The sequence below is a fragment of the Ambystoma mexicanum genome, chromosome 5q, assembly GCF_040938575.1.
Source record: "Ambystoma mexicanum isolate Mex_15411 chromosome 5q, UKY_AmexF1_1, whole genome shotgun sequence".
NCBI lineage: Eukaryota > Metazoa > Chordata > Amphibia > Caudata > Ambystomatidae > Ambystoma > Ambystoma mexicanum.
The window spans coordinates 416,863,008-416,883,197 of record NC_090933.1 but is presented as its reverse complement, the minus strand read 5'-3'; the positions used below and the strand labels follow the sequence as shown (position 1 = coordinate 416,883,197).

At 46.0% G+C, this 20,190-nt stretch overlaps 1 protein-coding gene across 1 annotated transcript in view; it reads left to right on the top strand.

Moving 5' to 3' along the window:
- The window catches only part of NPC1 (NPC intracellular cholesterol transporter 1), an 847,233-nt gene that overhangs the window by 602,262 nt on the left and 224,781 nt on the right, over positions 1–20,190 (top strand). Inside the window, exon 17 of the mRNA XM_069620902.1 lies at positions 3,744–3,833. Within this exon, the coding sequence (XP_069477003.1) occupies positions 3,744–3,833 (90 nt within the window). The remainder of the gene's footprint in view (positions 1–3,743; positions 3,834–20,190) is intronic.

Genomic DNA, 20,190 nt, shown 5'->3' with positions numbered 1-20,190 from the left:
GCCAGCACAAACCGCTCCCGGCCAACATGCATGCCCACGCAGTCAGGGCCAAGGCAACGGCCATTGCATTCTAGCGCCATGTCCCTTGGCAAGTCATAAGCAGGGCGGCCACGTGGGCCTCTCCCTCGGCTTTCTGCAAGCATTACTGTTTAGAAGCTGGCTCTAGATCTGATGCGGCTTTCGGACAGGCGGTTCTCAGGAACTTATTTGCTTAAGGAGGATCTCCTCTCCACCCTGGGGCTACAATCAGTTGTAATTCCCCATACAGTATGGAGGAAAGGGGACGGGAGCGAAGAGTAATTATAAGTTACTCACCGTAGTGACTAACATGCTCTTAGTCCATAGTCCCCTTTCCTCCATACGTCCCACCAACTTCCCCCCCAGTAATACTGGTGTCATTAGGCAATGTTAAATCTATTATCGATGCGTCAATGGGGACTGAGGTGTGGCGCTGGAGGGCGGAGTCAGGGCAGCGCATGCTACCTGGGCCGTGCCCCCGCCCCTCTAAATTTATAGGGAAAGAAGGTTTTTCTGGTGAAAAAGGTTCCATTCCCGTCCCTTGAAAGGGACCCATACAGTATGGAGGAAAGGGGACTATGGACTAAGAGTACGTTAGTCACTACGGAGAGTAACTTATAATTTGCGCACCGTCTGATGCACATGTACTTCCCCAGACCTATAAGTAAAATGCCACTGGTTTTCACAATGCATACCTATAAAATGGCATCAAAATGTGTTTGCTTATTCATTTGGTAAACTGATTGACTGAAGTATGAATGTAGACAGTTCATAAGCCTTTACATGGTGGTGACATAAAATCTACGTGGTTACCTGGAGTTTGAGTTTCAATTTAAGCCCTAGTGCTAAAGTCCATCTGTACTGAAGTATTAGGTGGATGTTGGCAAGCATGCGCTTGCTTGCTTTGTTTCTTGCTTCTGATGAAAGGTGGGTACATTGGTCCTGAACTGAGCACAATGGCCCTATGGGTCGGGAGTGTGAGAGGACTGCACACTATAATACAGACATTCGAGGCAAAAGTTTCTAAAATGTTAACAAGTCTAATTTAGGTTTCAAGCATGTCTTGAGTATGGAGATTTTGTGCTTGCCATAAAGTGAACCTAAACTCATACATACACTAGTGATTTGATCTGACTTGAAATTGAGAGCCATTTTGGTCTGTGCTTTCATCTGGAGCCCTACTCTTCCCCTGCCCACAATACCTCTTCAGCACGAGGGGCAGCAATGCTTGTATGATTTTGAACTATAGTATCACTAACACTACCAAAAAAACACTATTCTCATCAGAGGTTTCCAAACGTGGCCAGCTGCTTGGTGGATAAACAAAACAGTTGCCTCTTGGAACTCCCACCCTTGGTAACTTCTGCTGGGCCAGTGTGTGAAATGTACTAGCTTTAGCTGCAGAGCAGACTGAGACCTCAGAGGTTTCTAGCCACACGCATAGGCTCTCAGCCTAGCATTAAAAACAATATCACTGGTGCACACCACTTGATGTTGATAAGTCTTTCTAAAGTTAGGAATGGTAGTGAGGTGCAGAGGAGTAAATACAACCCTGACACTGGGTTGTAATAGTAGAAGAATACAGAATAATAACAGTGTCCATGATCTGTGGAACACTCGCGTCCCCTGCACACTCGAAGGTTTTGTCAATAGACCAACAATTATTAGTAAATTAACCTTTTAGGCAGGGTTACCCAAAGTGTTTTAAGTAAAGCAAGTCTTAATGGGGCTAATGGCCATATCTAAATCTAGTACAACGTAATTCACATTAGCATTATTCATTAAAATCATAATTGTTGGTTCTGTTTCAATCAAAAAAATCATCTCACCGTGGGGATGTAAAATGTCATCAAATAATTATCACACTGTGAGGATGTAAGGGACATGGATTATTTGATGTGATGTGATAGCCAAATGTACAACCCATACGAAATTACAACAGATCCTTAGCACGCAACTATAGGAGAAAAAGATTGTGACATACGCATATCCATTACACAGTGATTTCCATCTCCAAAGACTAATATACACTATAGGGGTGCTGCAAGGTGATGTCATTTGTTTACATCTGACGTCCCCACCCGGGCACACGTCACAAATCTAATATGGCTGTGGAGAGTCAGCACTCTCCCCAACTTTGAGAGGACAGCTGAGACTGCGTTCCCATACACACACTAAGGTAAGACCCAGCGAAATGGTTGCTAAGCTTCAAAAGAGAGACGCAGTAGCATTTTACACATGAGCTTTAGACGGACGTTTCATCCAACGGTCTGCATTATTTTAGGTCATAGAAAGCACTGACTCATTGGGAACTCACCAGTCTGTGAAAGAGATGAGCCGCAAGGCTACAGCTACTGTAAAGGATTGGATGCACATGAATGCTTGACCAGCCAAGGTAATACATATTTTTGAATTGGGAGGCGGTGTGAGCTTGTTAGAGACTATATAGTTAGAGATGCCAATTATACAAGATATATTATCATTATTCTAGACATGGAGGATGTTGGACTGACATTAACAGGCTTGAAGAAATAAACACCTAGAAGCTTCCCATCGTTTAGGGACCCTCTTTGCATAGCAAATCAGAAGTCGATATGGACGGAAGTCTGTGATTATCTCACATCAATACCACAGGTAGGGGAAGAAAATATATCAACTAAGGGTACAGCTAGAAATCCTGTTGGAAATCATAATATCGTTTTTGCACTATTCTGCCCATAGGCCACTTCCTGAACCTTTTCTTCGATTTGAACACATACTGAAAACGCCCGTTAGGGAGTGCGAAAGAGTGCCCATGAGAGGTAAGATTCTCCAGTTATGAACTTGTAAAGAAGGCAGCACGCTGTCGGGAGAGTTTCTGATTAGAATTTTTTCATGTTTACAGAATTCACAGAATGAATTAGAAGATTTTACAAATCACAAACGTTTATTAAATAGCCTTGCTCCAGAAGAATGGATTGAAAGTCCCGAAAGGCGTTGAGTTTGTGATACCTTTTGATATTTTTTGATACTTTTGTTATCTAATTTATTCCATTTTGATTTTGTATCTTTGAACTGAACTTTGTTCACCAATCTGAGCTGGGTATCAGATTGGACAATATGCATTGAATACTGTTGTAAAAACAACACATGAAGACATTTTTTGTTTGTTGCTGAATCAAGAAGTATATGGTCTCTCCTGAATTAAGAAATCTGGGATTCATGAGAAAACATTTGTGTGTTCTTTGAAACAGGATTTCTATTGAAACAGTACCAACAATGATGATTCGGGTGAATAATGCTAATGTGAATTACGTTGTACTAGATTTACATATGGCCATTAGCCCCATTAAGACTTGATTTACTTAAAAAAACTGTGGGTAACCCTGCCTAAAAGGTTAATTTAATAATAATGGTTTGTCTATTGACAAAACCTTCGAGTGTGCAGTGGACGAGTGTTCCACAGCTCGTGGACACTGTTATTATTTTTTGTTCTTCTCAGCCTTGCATTCCCAATGATTCTGAGAACCCTGCAAGATTATGTTGTCCTGCTTCCTTCTCATTTAGTGGGCTAGAAACCCTATTAGTGTGCAAATCTGAATTTACTCCGTAAGGATTTTTTGGCCAGTTAAAATCAATGTAGATATTGCCTCACCTGCGAAGTGGGAAGGTGGCTTGGGGGTTGTTTATTTGTGATGAAGCCCACATATGTCAAATTAATTTCACTTGCGTTTGTTTTCTTCTAGGTCTCTGTGTTCGTTGGCATTTTGTCCTTCAGTATTGCCGTGGTTAACAAGGTTGAGATAGGATTGGATCAGTCTCTTTCGATGCCTGATGTAAGATATTTTCCATTTTCATTGATATTGCTGCAAGGAATTGTGGTTTTCGCAGACCTTGGTGTTTCAATGAGTATACAGTTATTTTCTGTTCAGTAAATTAAAGGGGTATATACATTGATTACATTTTGGCTAACGTTTTGTATTTAAGACAGTCAGTAATGTACCTTTTTGTGCAAAGATACCTGAGAGAACAACAGTCAGTACTTTCGGAAATAAAGTCAGCATGTGTGGGATTAATCAAGATGGTCCCGTGCATGCATTTTAGAAAAGGGGTCCTTTGGTAGCCTGTGCACATGGGGAGTGGTCAAATGAGGGCTACGGGAGTGTAAAAGCGAAACTGCAGCCGATGCTGAATTACTCAGTGGCAGTCTTCAAGCATTTTATTTTACTCAGCTCCTCAGACCTTTAAATGTTCCAATTTTCAAAACCTTGTTTTTGAAAAGAAACCACTGAAAACCAAATCTGGAAAGATGTCTTGGCCAGTATAGCGAACAGAAAGTGGTGCAAATGATTGGATTAAATAACATGGGTAAATGGGAGCATAGACCGAGCACATCGCTGGGGCAATTTTGACATGGTTTAGGATTGGGCTGATGTGATGACATTTTAGAAAAAATTGCTCCAAAATCTGAAGTGGCCTAATTCAGACCTGAAAATAGAAGGCCATGTATGTATTATTGTGCAGCGAGTGTATGGGGATCCAGAACACCTTCGAAACAAACTAAAACTGGACTCTGTGCAGAACATTTACAGTATTTTAATTAATTCCTCACATGAAGGCCTGAAAATCCGTTTTGGCGATCTCTGCAAAAAGATGCCATTGTCCCTCTACACTTCCGCTTTACACTTATGACAGGCTGTTTTTTACCGTTAGGTTGCCATACAGCTTGGCATGGGGCCATACCCTGCGACTGTCTTGCATGCCCATCTCCCATGCTCCAGATACATTCCTTATCTTTAGCCTCATATCATAGCTTAAGGAAATGCGTCATAGGGTTTGCACGCACTAAACACAATCCCACCATCCTCTTTCTCTTGGTGCGTTCACACATTGGAGATGTAAAATATGCAGTCATGGGGGCTGTTATCAGTGTGGGCATGTGTGATGTCATGAACTGTGCATGGTGGAGGTGAATTATGTTTGCCGTGCTTTTCGAGCTTTTTTTTGTTTTGTTCTGAAGAGGGCTCTGTCTCAGGCATGTGTTGCGTGAGCAAAGTGTGCAACTTGGCCCGGACCAGATTTCGATGTTGCGTGCTGGTTTGATGTAAAGTCGGCCATTGCATGTTTTTTTTTGTTTGTATGTAGGCGAGAGCAACATTTCCATATAGGAATTTGAATAGGATTTGCAGCTTTAGGCTACACCCTTACAACTTTGCCTCATTGGGAATGAACTTTACTCAAACTTCCACAAACAAATTGAGAGTTTGATTTATTTTTCTTGGGGAGGTTTTGCACAATTTTGTCGAACTTTGCCATTGTTATTAGCATCCTCGGAAGCAGTTTTTGTATGGGAGGTCCAGCTTCAGCATAACTGCCGAGTTGCTATCCGCGGCTCTCAAATGGAGATCCTTTCATTGTCTAGGGAGGTAGCAGGGCCAGCGCACCGCAATTATTTCCTGCATGCAGAAGTGGGGACTGGGAAACAAAACGTCTGTCATGATCACAGATCCATGTAAATACCCGACTCCTACCCCCCCCCCATCCCTTTTCCTCCATAATGTATGGGCTTCCCCACAGAGGGACAGGAGCAGAGTTTTTCGAACAGAAAAAATATGCACTTCCATGAAGTTTTAATTGTAGGACTTTGCATGCTAACGCCGCACTCCAGCACCACACCTTAGTCCCTTTTTACATGCAACACGAAAGGCCTCCTGCACTTCGTCAGCAAATGTTTTGCTACACACTTATCCTACAAATCCTCAAACGTTTTAATGTTTTCATTTTTCTAATTCTGACCCCAGTTCCACCGCCATATGTCACATTAGTCGTGCCTCAGTAGGTGCGCCTCCTCAAGAGTTGTTTTCCGGCCTTGGAACCTCATAGACTGACTGGAGTGTTTGGGGCCCGAGCACTAGTGGGATTTGTGCACAGTTTATGACTCCTTGGTCCATAAAAAATAGGCTTGCGTGCTGGAGGGGCATTTTTTCCACATCACTGCAACACCTGAAGAACTTTGCGCACCAGAAAGCAAAAACCGATAAGGTAACCTCGCCGCCTTCTTCTAAATTACCTCAGAAGGCACACTCCTTTTCGGGGAGTTCTTCCTCTGGGAGGAAACCGAATACTGGTTCCAGACCCAAGGCTCAAACGGCTACTGTTGGCTGTACTGTGAGGGGACCTTCAACTCCACCAGGGCTGGTACTGAGGGGCTGAACAGCTCTACTAGTGTACATTGTTCCGAGGGGCCTTCTGGTCCTATCACTGGACCTTTGCCTGAGGGGTCGCCTTTACGCAGGATGACTACCAGCACTACTGCTGAGGGCAATAAGCCTCCTAGAGAGAGCTCAGAGGTCCCAACGAGAATCCAGCCCCATTGTGAGGGTCAATTTAGACCTCCTCTTGAAGGCTCGCTGCCAGACACTTTCTCACACACTCCCATGTTGCCTCACCAGTCTCCGCACTATAAAATGGCAGCAGGAAGAGACAGGTCAGCTGCGATGGTGACCTCATTGGATAAAACGCCACTTTCAGCAGACCCCTCACTGTCTGAAAAGGCCATGGAGCCTGTGTCAAGAACCCACACACATCCAACAATGGATAGCATTGGATCAAGTCAAGAACACTTGAGTAGGGTACAGCGCTCAGACGGAGATGTCCCCTGGTGTACTACATTCCCAACTACCTCTAGTACTGCGAGATACTTGGTCCCTTGGGCTCAGGAACCTAGACATGCCCCCTGAGTACCTGTAACATCAACAACTTCATCTCTTTGCACATTGTTACAAAGTTCCCCATCTTGTGAAGGTAGGTTTTTTGAGAGGTTCTTGAACCTCATAAGGTCACCACGGATTTCAGACATTATGATGCCTTAATCAATGCCTTAATCAAGGAGGACATGCCATAAGATCATCCGAGTCACAACCTCTAGCACCAGTTCAGCCTCCTCTGCCCCCCCCCCCCACCACCTCCTGATCTAGGCACTGACAACCAAACACCCTGGGATACTTAAAGGGCCAAGGTACAGGAAAGCCATAAACTCTAGGCCTGAGAACAAGTTGTAAGACACGGAGGATGAAGAGGAGGAAGCAGACTTTCTGTCCTTGGCCAAGGCCTTTCATGATGGACTATGGGGCTTCATAGAATTTTTCAATGTTACCTACACTACAGCAGGAACAGCCAGAGTCTGGAAACCTGACAGAAGTTTTAGCAGTTCAATCTGATGGTAGCTTAAAGCTGTGGGCATAACCTCATTAATGCCCTTCAGTCTTAAAAAGGCTGGATGCATGTTATAGACAACAGGGTTTTGAGGGACCTCTACTAGCTTCTTATCTGCAACCTGATTTTTCTGTTGTAGCGGCCACATCGTTGTATGCTTAACCAGTGCGACTGATTCTTCCACTGCTTCATCAACATCCTCTGCATTTCTTTCAAAAAAAGCTAAACGGTCGAAGCTTTAGTTAAGGGGCATATGTAAATCCATGGGATTTTGAATGAAGGGAAGTTATGAATACTAGGTCTGTGGCTCAGTGGACGTATGCATCCACTACAGGGGCCTGTGTTTGACCGCATGGTCACAGGTTCGAAAGAAATGGCAGGTACACTCAGCCCTCCATCCTTCCGAGGTCGATAAAATGAATGCGTTCCATTAAGTTGGGTAACAAACATCTGTTATTAGCACCAAAGATGCCCCTTCAGGGGTGAACTGCGCTTTACAAATACGCCTGTTATGTTATGTTCAAACCGGAGGTGCATTGCAAATGAAGCATATAATCATGTGTTTTGTCTGAATTTGTGTCAGAGGGCCTGTGGGACGTCATTAAGCCAAGATGGCCACCGCTACAATTCATGAATCATAATTTGATTCATAACTCCTTTCAAAGTGATCATATCAAATATTTTCTAAGGACCTTTTTTGTTCACCATAAAAAACAGAATAAAGCAGATCCCTAAAATAATTTGATATCTCTTATTGTTTAGAAGTTTTGGTTTGCAGTTTGTTTTTCATTATTTCTACAGTTTTCCTTCTATTTTGTGACAGGTTCTGCTAATTGGCAAAGACTTTTCAAAATTATTTAAGAGCAGTTTTAGCGTGAAATTTGATTCTGCCTTCCAGCCAAATCTTTTTCAAAATGTCAATACCTCCAGATATTGAAAGTCATTTAAAAGTAGAACTTCCATAATCAGCCAAAAAAGGAAACCAGATAACCGACATTTCCTTGTATATCTTAAGTGAAAAAAAGAAAAATCTTCCCTAGTTAATCCAAAATGTTATGATAAGGGTTCAGAGTGTATTAAGAGAGCTGAGTGGAACAATAACGAATACCTGAACATAATTCTAGGATTAGGCAACTTAACACCTGAAAAACTGAAAAGGCTTTGTGGCATTCGGAATGCTACAATTAGTATACTCGTGAGGCAAACCTGGATCGAAGCAAAATATTGTATGCAGAGCAGTTATGTGAGCCAAAACCGTCTGTCTCCAGCCATGAAGAAGAGGAAGAAGTAAAACAAAGCTACACTACAAGATCAAAAATACCTATGTACGACAGAAATGAATGCTTCTTTTGCAATAAAGAAGGGGAAAAAAGGCATCAATTATATTTGGTAGCAACTGATTCAGCAGGCATTTGTTTGAAGAGAGCAGTAGAACAGTCGAACAATGGCACATTGAAGATTCGGCTCAACAATTGTACATATGCTGGAGACCATCACGCAAAGGAAATTGCATATCACAAGCTATGTTGGAACACATGTAGCAAATGTCTTACAACGCCACCTACACTAAACTAAAACATGCTGCCAAATTCAGTGTCTTTCGAAAGTTGAATTTGTATCTTCAGTGATTTTCTCCTTGAAAGCAACGTAACAACAATGGGAGAAAAGCTTTACAGGAAAATTGCAGCCAACAATGGTTTAGATGAACGACCAAAGAAAACAAATCAAAAGTTTGATGGAAGAAGATCTTGAATGTATAGCCATTATTTTTAGTAATCCCAAAAGGATACATGAACCACAACAACAAGTCTTAATGAAATTAACAGCAGATGTTGCATCTCATGCAGATCAAGAATTTGAGGATACTAGCTTTTCCCGGCGTAACATATGCCATTCTAGTATATCTTAAAGGTCAACATCATTCGGTAATTCATAGGGTCACTTATGTTCCTGTCACGACTGCTACAATCTTGTCTGGCGCAGAGGCAGCACAAACTCCTGCATCCCCGTAAGGTCTTGGCACCTGGGACTGGTAGGAACCACAGGTAACCGCGACCCGTCGGGTAAAGAGGGTTAGGGTCCGTAGATTGGAGGGGTAGAGGGTAGCAGGGTAACCGGTAAGAGGGTTAGGAAGATGTTGTGGATGGGTATGGGTGATTAGGATAAGATGCTCCTCAGCTCCTGCCGCTTATCCCACTGGTTCAGCTTGTGGTGTACTCTCCGCCCTTTCAGACCACAATCTCACTACCCACACACAATTTGCCCAGCAGTTTTGAAGCCTTTCTAGTGGAGCCGCTAACCACACTGCTTGAGCTTTTGCCTGGAGTTCTAACCTATGCCCTTTACTTATTGCACCTAGGTAAGCATTACATGTGCTACTGAATTGCTTTCTGCATTACTTTCATGCAGATAAGAATCTACGTGTCCACTTTTGCAATGTAACACATTACACCATGTGAGGTTACAAATTTGCAAGTAGCGACTAAACAAAAAAATGCACTTAGCTGCGGATTGTAGTCCTAGGTCCTTTATTGCTGCACGGGAAGTCCCGAATGTTCTGCGATGGAGCTCCGCTGGAAAATACCAAAAATAACAATGAGCGAGAGGCGAGCTAACTTCAGTGTTTCTAGCACTTTGCTTTACACCCATGTAATGGGTAATCGTGAGCGAGATGTGCGCGCTGCACGGGTTAATGTCTCCCGAGGCTCCGCACACGCGTTTCCTACAGTTCTCCGTTTTGGGGGTCAGAGACCGTGCGTTTCTGGTTGCTTTCACCCAGAACGTTGTAGAACGTTCAGTACTCTCACTCCAAAGAATGCATTCAACATGCGGATTAGTGTCTGCCATGCACTGCAGTCTTTACCGCTGAATTGTAAAACATGCCCCCAAAAGGATTAGTCTTCTCCTCACACAAAGTTTTAACACTTATCTGTATAATGACGCAGGGCCTGTGGAGTGTTCAGGCGGGTCGAGTGCCCCGCATAGGCTTACCTTGGGCGGAGCGCTGGATAACACGTCTGTTCCCTTCTGAAGCCGGAATAGCAAGCGGGAGTGCACGGGCACGGCCCGCGCATGTGCAGATCGTCGGGCGTGGCTCTTCCCATGCCAGCAGGCTCGTGAAGCACACGGCCTGCTGGGAAATTTAGTTCCCCTGTGTTCCTTTGTCCCTGGGCGTTCTGCCTGCAATAAGGATGGAATAGCCGCCTTATGTAACACATATAGGGTTTGTGCAAGGGGTCAGTGGAACCAGGATGGCACCTTTTTCAATTGTATTATTCTGACTGCCAGTGAACAAAACCACCTGCCCAATATATGTCAATAAACAAAAACAAGTGGCCCAGATATGTGATGTCATCAGTAATGTCATCAATGACATTTGTGATGTCATCTTTGATTTCCTGGGTGTTAGTCTTAGCAGTGCACGGTGGTGGCGCGAGTTAAGGTTGTTTAGCTTACCATAACTGGTGAATTTCTGGGGTTTTTCGATTTTACTTGTAACCATAACCCCCCTTTAACAAAGTTTTTTCTTTGAATATATATATATATATATATATATATATATATATATATATATATATATATATTATTTCTGAGGCTTGTGGAATCTGCTTAGATCACATGCTGTGCATAGCCCGACATCTAATGGAAGCTGCAGAGTATTACAGTTGTTGTTTTCGAATCTTGAAAAGGGATGTCGACAGGGCGTGCCAGTAATACTATCCCTAGTGTGACATCCACTGTACCCATGATCCCTCACGTGTCAAGGGCCCGCAGATTGTTTTTTTCCGCCATGCTAGACGGACACGTATAGCGGAGTTCCTTTCGGCAAATTACCCATTGACTTTGTTAATTAAGATAGTTTCTCTTTCTATCCTTTCTTCGGCTTTGTAATACCACGCTGAAGAATCAGAAAGAAGACTACCGTCGAAGACCATCGCGACGGACCGTATGGCCTTGGAAGGCTGCCCCAGGCCTCAGCGCCCAAACAGTAGGGAGAGAGGGGGGAGGCCATTGTTAGGAGGCCATTTGTAGAATGCATATTCTCCCCTTCCTACACTTTGCTCGCCCAGCTGCCATCACCTTTACCCAGTATTATGGAGAACACCACACCCCATTTAGGTTTTGCCCTAAGTGCAATCGTAAGTTCCCTTGGGTAGACAAACATCTCGTTTGCAACGTGTCTCCCGAGAGATCACGTCGAGACGTCTTGTTGAGCCTGTAGGCTCTTCAAGCCGAAGACTTTGAAGGACCGTTCCACTAAGCGCTGGGCCCACCACGCCAGGCAACTCGAGGCCATGGAGGTGGAGAGAGTCTTCAGCGATGGCAGCGACGCTGCACTTTTGGACGGCGAGGGCACCCGAGTAGCTGTACCTACCCAAGCACAAGCCCCCGACCCCGTAGGACAGGCTGGCGGCCATGTTGTGAGGACTGCACCCGGCAGCGGTAGCGCTCCAAGTACACACCCCACAAAACGCACAACCCCCAGTCTGCACTCAACAGATGAGTCGAGTTCTGTAACGCTCACCTGATTTCCACGGAGGCGCTGGGCTGGACTGAGCTGTCGCCGTGTCTTCTAGTGTGACTCGTGGATCTCGGCCTTCTCCTAGGGCTGGTCCCCTTCTCACGATGTACCGGACGTGTAGAGTGAGGTGTCTGCAGACGGAAGAACAAGGATTTAGGAACTGGATTGACTCTACTTCTCCTTCCTCAGTCCTCTTATTCGAACCAAGGGCGTGGCTTGCTCACCTTAGATATATTAAGGCCGGGCTCTCCATCCTGCGTCTTTGCAGGGGCGCAAGTACCAGTTACTTCACTGGTTCACTGACAATCCTCTTGATTGCAGAGGTTGATGTTGGAAGATACCGCCGTTTACCGCACGAGCGGTTTCTTGATAGTTATTGGAGCACCCAGTCCCTTGCTCAGTCTCAGGGTGTCAAGATTGAAATTGTAGAGGAATGATGCGGTGAGTAGGAAAGATGACCGGTTGCTGTCACCCTTTCTAATGTCTCTTTGTCCTGCAGGTTTAGGTGCAATGGACGCTGATGAATAAGTGCCCAGGATCGTGCAAGCGCGTATGTACGAAGAAGACGAAGCGCGGTGCACGTAAGTAAAATGACTGCTGTTTGTTTCAAAAGCACGCCTTAATGTCTCTCTTGTCCTTGCAGATCGTGGATGCAGAGAGCGTTGCTAGATGGATGCCGGCGAACGTACGAGCGCGTAAGTAGAAAGTTTATGGTTGGTTTAGAATGCGCCTTAAAATGTCTCCCTTTGTTTTGCAGATGCCGGCATGCAGCGCTTCTTGAAGTTCAGAACCTGCGGAGCGCAGGTAAGCAATTCAAGAATGCAATGCTTAATCAAGTCCTTTTCTTTGCAGATGTCGATGGGGAGCCGAAGAAAGCGGCGGAAGGCTTTGGAAGATGCCGCCGTATTTGGTAAGTAAGAGCGCTGCTCTCGAATTGAATTCTGCTAACCTGTTTTGTCTTGGCAGGTGCAGCTGAGGATCGGATCTCTAGCAGGTAAGGAATTCGTTTTCACAGGAACTGGAGCTGAAGAATCTCAGGAAGACTGGAGCTGACACGGTGAGCGTCCTGCTGCAGATGCAGAATAACGCGAAGCACGTTTCATCAATCGGGTGTGGTTTAAATAGCCTTCTGTAGTGCTTAGGCGTCTTCTTCCACAGCCTCGCCCAGGTAAGAAAAGAGTTCCTGTGTTCTGATTCCAGGGAGTGGCTCCTGCCCCACCCAGACAGGAAAAGTAGTTCCAGGCAGAGTAGGATCAGAAGACCATCGAGCTGGTAAGTAAACAGCATGGTCTGCTGCAGGTAGGTCCACCCAAGCACTCTTAAGCATTATGAGCCCGGCGCTTCCAGCGCCGGGACCGGTCATCTTTATGAGCCTGGTGCCATTGGCGCCAGGACAAGGTCCAAAAGGTCCCGATAGGGACTGGCTGGTACCCAGGATCAAGGTTATGGGCCTGCTTCCAAGGATGTGAGGCAAGTCCTGACCCCTTGGAAGCAGGGATCATGACAAGTACTCGACAACGCTCGGCACCCCGTGAATCCCGATCCTCTGGGCAATCTCATTAAAGATCGCCGCATGACAAGGCAAAGAGGTTGAAAGACAGTAAAAAGTTGAAAGACTGCAAGATGTCGAAAGACGACCAGGGTGCTTCGCGAAAAAACCACATCCAAGGGTCATTCGTCCGCAGACGAGACCTCTGGCCCTGCACCCGAAATTCGACGTTCTTCAGCAAGCAAGACGTCAGGCCCCAAAAAGTCAGTTTCACACTCCTCTGGGACCCAGGGTGGGGATAATCACCATAACACACACTCAAACCTCCCATACAGAAGACATTCTGTCCAAAGGGAGACCTAAAGACTCTAGACCTAAGCCTATCCCACCCACTAATGAAGACATGGGTCTTCCCAACTCCGAGCCCGAAGTTGTAATTCCAAGCTCGAAAGATTGGTCCGCAGAGGACATCGACAGGGTTATGTGTAGGATGTCCTTTATTGGGAATTTCTTTGAAAAGAATCCTACCCAGCTTCTAAGCCTGCAGACCAGACCACCCCACCCACCTCTGCCCCTTCAAGCTCTCAACCCCATGTCTCTCAATCCCCTGTCTCTCAACCCCCTCCTAAGAGGGTTCGTACTGATGTCCCAACTCGGGGCAGAGTTTTAGATCTGTATGACCCTGAAGTCCATCTAGAAGAAGAACAGGAGGATCTTGTGTTTATTGATACATCTGATCCACAACTTATGGATGAGGACTTAGATGAATTCTATGATGGGGACAATGAAGACCCAGACCAGGAGGCAAACATTTACTCCTTGGATTCACCCATTAATAGGGATCCTCCAGTAGTAAACTCCCCTACAGACAACCAACCCCTACTCCACGAAGTTCTAACTAAAGCGGCAGAAAACTTCTGCATAGATACCCAAGAGGTGGTAGAAGACAGAGACTTCGCTGAGCAATTGCTGGGAGATAAAAAAAAAACAGTAGGACAATTTATTCCAATACTAAAGTCTGTGCAACGCAGAATCCAACCTTCTTTGGAGGCACCCAACCTTACATGGGCCGTTAACCCGCGTGTGGAAAATCTTTTCAGACCCGCACCTTGTGACCCACTTTACATAAGAGGCCAGTTAAAACCGGACTTCCTTGTGGTTACCACCACACGGAAAAGAGCAGGCACTCCCCTTGCTTCCTCCGAGGCTCCTTTGGACAAGGAGAGCAAAAAGATTTATGCAATGGGGAGAAAAGTAGCCTCTTCTGCAGCCTACCAGACTCGAAATCGCAAAAAGCCCAGGTGGCAGCAGATAGTAGAGCAGTGGCTGTCTCCTAAACTCAAACTTTGACTCAGCGGACAGTGCAGGTAGAATCATTGCAGAGGGCACTATCATTAAAAGACACGCATGGCTTTGCCAATCAGTCTTCAGGCCAGAAACACAGGCCACCTTAATATGCCGGTGGAAAAAGATGTGCTGTTTGGCAAGGCGGTAGAAGACGCACTAAAACTGCTAAAGACGAATACGAAACCCTTTAGTCTTTGGGCCAGCTCACAAACAAACCCACGGGGCAGAGGGGCAACAACAATTTTCGCCGCTTTCGGGGACAAAATTCTCAAAGTGGATCTGGATACAACCAGGACCAGGGTTCCTATGGCAACAACCAAGGAGATTTCTTTCAAGGCTTTCCACGAGGACAGTGAAGAGGTCGTGGTACTCTGGGCAGAGACCAAGCTCGAGGTGGCAAGCCACCTCAGAGCAAGTGACATTCCGCTCCAAGTACCCTCCCATGCATCTCCAGTAGGACGAAGAATTGAGGGTGTTACCTCAGACAGATGGGTGCTGTCAACCGTAGCAGGGGGCTATGTGTAAACCTTCTTCAAAGACCTTGCGATCACCCCCGAGACAAGAGGTACACTCAGTAGAACATCAACGGATTCTTATAGAGGAAATTACAGCGCTTCTATTAAAGAACGCCATAGAAGTGATCCCGGCCAACTAGGTAAACAGGGGTATATATTCAACTTACTTCCTTATGCCCAAAAAAAGATCTAACTATGCGCTCTGTATTGGATTTGAGGCCTGCAAACAAGTATGTCAAGCCACAAAAGTTCTGCATGACCACGCTACAAGAAGTAATCCCGCTTTTAAAAAAGGGGGATTATATGGCAACACTGGATATGAAAGATGCCTATTTTCATATTCCAATGTTTCCAGCGCACAGAAGGTTCTTGCGTTTCAAGATAACGAACCAGCACTACCAATTCAAGGTGCTGCCCTTCGGAATAGCCTCTGCTCCAAGGGTATTCACCGAGGTACTGGCGGTGGCGGAAGCGCACCTGCTCAGGGAGGCAATACCAGTGCACCCTTACTTGGACGACTGGCTCATAACAGGGGACTCACCTCTGATTTGCAGATAAAACTTTCAGGCAACAATCAACCTCCTCTCTCATTTGGGCTTCTCGATCAACGAGAACAAATCAAGCCTGGTGCCCAACACCTCCAAACAGTTCTTAGGAGCTATTCTAAACACAGAGGAAGGGTTAGTCTTTCCCTCAGAGGAGAGAGTAAAGAACTTGTTACAGCAAATACCACACTATCAGGCCGGCTGCCAGATAAGGGTACGCAAAGCAATGCGTTTAAGAAGCATGATGTCATCTTGCATTTACTTGGTTCCCCACGTGCGCCTGCGTCCCACATAGGAGTGGTTGGCAAAACAATGTTCTCGGGACAAACGGCCAGTGGGATGATCTAGTGGTCGTTTCGCCAACACTAGTACAAAACATTTGCTGGTGGACGAGAGAGAATCTGACCAAGGGAAACACTTCTATGATCCACAGATACAAGCAGTGGTCACAACAGATGCCTCACTAGCAGGGTGGGGGGCGCACTACCTTCACCACACAGCTCAGGGTCTGTGGTCCCACTCTACAGCTCAGAACCACATCAACGTGCTGGAACTTCTAGCAGTGTTCAAAGCCCTCCAAGCATTGGAACCCCATTTAACAAGTCTGTTGGTGCAGATCCTAACAGACAGCACCACAGCAATGTTTTATATCAACAAACAAGGGGGGGACACGTTCTCCAAATCTATCCAGACTTGCACAGAACATCTGGAGATGGGCACTCAGAGGGAAGATGTTCCTGGCATCTCAACATGTTCCAGGGGAACTCAACGCTCTAGCAGACTCACTGAGCAGAGACACTCCTGCCAGAAGAACACGAGTGGCGTCTACAAGAAGAGGTTGTAGAACACCTCTTTTCCCTGTGGGGTTTTCCAACTATAGACTTATTCGCCACAAGCGAAAATAGTCAGTGCCAAGACTTCGCGTCCAGGTTCCCCCTGCCAGGCTCCAAGGCGAACGCCCTATGGATGAGTTGGTCAGGGATGTTTGCCTACGCTTTTCCACCAACCCCTCTGATGAGGAAGGTGGTGAACAAGATCCACAGGGAACCGATGACGCTCATCCTAGTTGCTCCTATGTGGGCGAGACAACCATGGTATCCACACCTATGCAAACTGGCGGTGTGCGACCCCATCAAACTCCTGTGCCGGTACAACCTGCTCTCCCAGCATGAGGGACTAACAGTGCATCCTCAGCCCAACTCAATGAACTTGGCAGCATGGCTCCTGAAGTCCTAGAGTTCGGACACCTCACTTTACCCCAGAGATGTATGGATATCTTGAAAGAGTCAAGAAAACCTAACACAAGACACTGTTACTATGACAAATGGAAACGATTTGTTATTTGGTGCCCAGAATAAGCAAATGAACCCAGCTGATTAGGAGTACAATGTCGTCACCTATATGCTCCGCCTATTGGATGCAGGGTTAGTTTTTAACTCAATTAAACTGCACCTGGCAGCGTTATCCGCCTACACCACTTCCCATAACAAAATGTCATGGTGGAAGGTGCCAGTTGTCAAAGCATTTATGGACGGGGTAAAGAGACTCCACCCTCCAATTTCTAACCCACCACCAGGTTGGGACCTGAATGTGGTACTTGCTAAGCTCATCGGCCCCCCTTTGAGCCCATGCACAAATCTAGTCTCAAACATTTGACTTATAAAACTGGCTTCTTAGTAGCCATCACTTCCATAAGAAGAGTCGGTGAGATCCAAGCTCTGTCAGTGCAGTATCCTTTCTTTACTATACATAAGGACAAACTGGTTTTACGAACTCACCCTAGGTTCTCACCTAAGTTCATTTCAAAATTCCATGTTAACCAGTCTATTGAGCTACCGGCTTTCTTCCAAGACCCCAAATGCTCCGCTGAGGTAAATCTCCACACACTAGATGTGAGCAGGGTGGCCCTCTACTACGTAGACAAGACCAGACCGCTCAGAAAAACAGATCAACTGTTTGTCACTATAGCGCCAGGCAGAGAAGGAGATTGCGTCTCTAAGAACGCCATCTCAAGGTGGATAGTCGGATGTATCCAACTGTGCTATTCCCTTTCATATAAGACACTGCCTTTTACACCCAGGGCCCACTCCACAAGAGGTACTGGAGCCACGCTGGCTTTCATTGCAAATGTTCCTTTAGACAGTATTTGCAAAGCAGCTACATGGAGCTCTATACATACTTTCACTCAGCACTACTGCATTGACACCCATTCCAAGACAGTTACACAAGTGGGACAAGCGGTTCTAAGACACTTATTCGCTCATGAACCTTCTCACATCTCACCTCCTTCTTCCACTGCTCACTAATCTATGCACAGCATGTGATCTAAGCAGATTCCACTAGCCTCAGAAGGGATACATTACTCACAGTAATTGTATTTCTGATGCTTGTATCTGCTTAGATTCACATGCGACCCACCCTTCCTCCCCTCAGAGAGAAGGCGCATGGATACTTATGAGCTTGTCTGTTAGGTATCTGCTTGGATATAACTGCACTCGCATTACACCTCATGTCAGAAAAAATAACTATCTGAGGGACCTCGACGCGTGAGGGATTATGGGTACAGTGAACATCACACTAGGGATAGTATTACTGGCACGCCCTGTCAACGTCTCTTTTCGAAAACAACTACTACTGTTCTACTCTGCAGCTTCCACTAGATGTCGAGCTATACACAGCATGTGAATCTAAGCAGATACAAGCATCAGAAACACGATTACAGCGAGTAATGTATTATATATATAATTCTTATGAACAATTGAAATTCACTGGAAGTTTTTAATGAATTTGGCAGATGTACTTTTTTACGAATGGTGCTGTCAAGGACAGATGGATATGTAAAGTAATTCAAAAAAGCAGGATACCACTGTAATGAGCAGGGCCCATAAATTGTCAGATATTTATATATGAAATGCTATCGGCACGTAAAGCTTCCTGCCCGAGCACTTCTACCACACATCATACCCGCGAAATGCACTTGCAAGTACCAGTTGGGCTCACAATGCACACAGCTACTCGCAGCAAGAATCCTGGAAGAGGAAGAACATACAGAGGTTTCTAACATAACAGAGGTATTTATTTATTGGGTATTTATAATGCGCCTATACAGCAGAAGGTGTTTCAAGGCACCACAAGACAAAAGGGGAGGGTGATGGGGATGAAGAACAGAAACGGTCCTACTAGACCTTGTGGCATTTGGGTCGTGCAAGTGCAGGGGAGTCTGGGGGTGGGGAGGGGGTTGTGCCGGTCTGAGAGGAATGCATTCATGCTAAGAAGGGAAAGGAGAGTGGAGAGCATGAAAGTGGTGGGGGACAAGGAGGGTCAAGGGCCCCTGGGGTAGGCGAGTGATAAGGGGCGGCCATTTCGACAAGTGCCAGGGGAAAGCAGGGAAAGCGTGGAGAGACTTTAGGGCTAAAGAGATGCAGTCCCTGGGCTTGAGGCCAAGGATAAGGCTTGCAGTCCTATTCTGGATTAGTTGAAGTAGGTGAAGGGAGGATTTAGGCAGATTGAGGAAGAGGCTGTTACAGTAGTCCAGCCTAGAGAGGACCAGAGCTCTGGAGACAATGAGTTTCTGGGGGAAGGTGAGGAAAGGGAGAATGCCTCTGAGGAGGTGAAGCTGAGAGTGGGCCTTCTTGGCAAGGTCCGCGATGTGAGGAGAGGATAGAGAGGAGTCGAAGATGACGTTTTTTTGCCTCACCAGAGGGTGAGGGGAGGGGGCCCATTCAGGGTGGCCAGAAAGTAGGAGGTAACGAGGGAGCATGGTTCCCAATGAGAAGGATCGCAGTTTTACTGGAATTATTGCAGAGATTGTTGGCAGCACAGCATGCCTGAGTAGCAGTCAGACAGGAATGAGAGAGGAAGAAGAGGAGGAAGTGGAGGGAATCTTGAAGGAGAGCTGCGTGTCGTCTGCATAACACTGGAAGTGAGGAGAGGAGGCGGATATCAAATGGGCTAGAGGTAGATGTTGAAGAGCCACGGTGAGAGGTTGGAGCCCTGAGGGACGCTGCAGGTGACGAGTGTGGTGGGGAAGATAAAGGGGCCTAGTTGAACCTGGGAAAGTCGGTCAAAGAGGAAGGAGGTCAACCAGTTCAGTGCTAGGTCCGTGATGCCAAGGCCATCCTGGAGCAGATTTATAAGGGTGTCATGATTGACTATATCAAAGGCATTGGAAAGATCAAGAAGGATGAGACCGGAAGGAGATTTGGAATTGAGATAAAAGAGCAAGTCTTCATAGGTGTTCAGGAGTGCAGTTTCCGTGCCTCTGGTTCCTCTGAAGCCAGACTGGTGGTCGTAGAGACAACCAACAGATTCAGTGTTGTGGATCAGCTGGGAGATGATCAGCTTCTCCAAGAGTTTGCCCAAAAAGGGGTTAATGGAAATAGGGCAGTAGTTAGGTGGGCAGAAGGGGTCAGCAGAGGGCTTTTTGGGGAGAGGTTGCACAAGGAGTGCTTGAGGGGGGTAGCGGGAAGCAGCCAGTGGCAAAGATGTGATTGCAGAAATCAGCCAAGGCTGGAGCAAGGGATACAATGTTGTCCTTGATAATTCTGGAGGAGCAGGGGA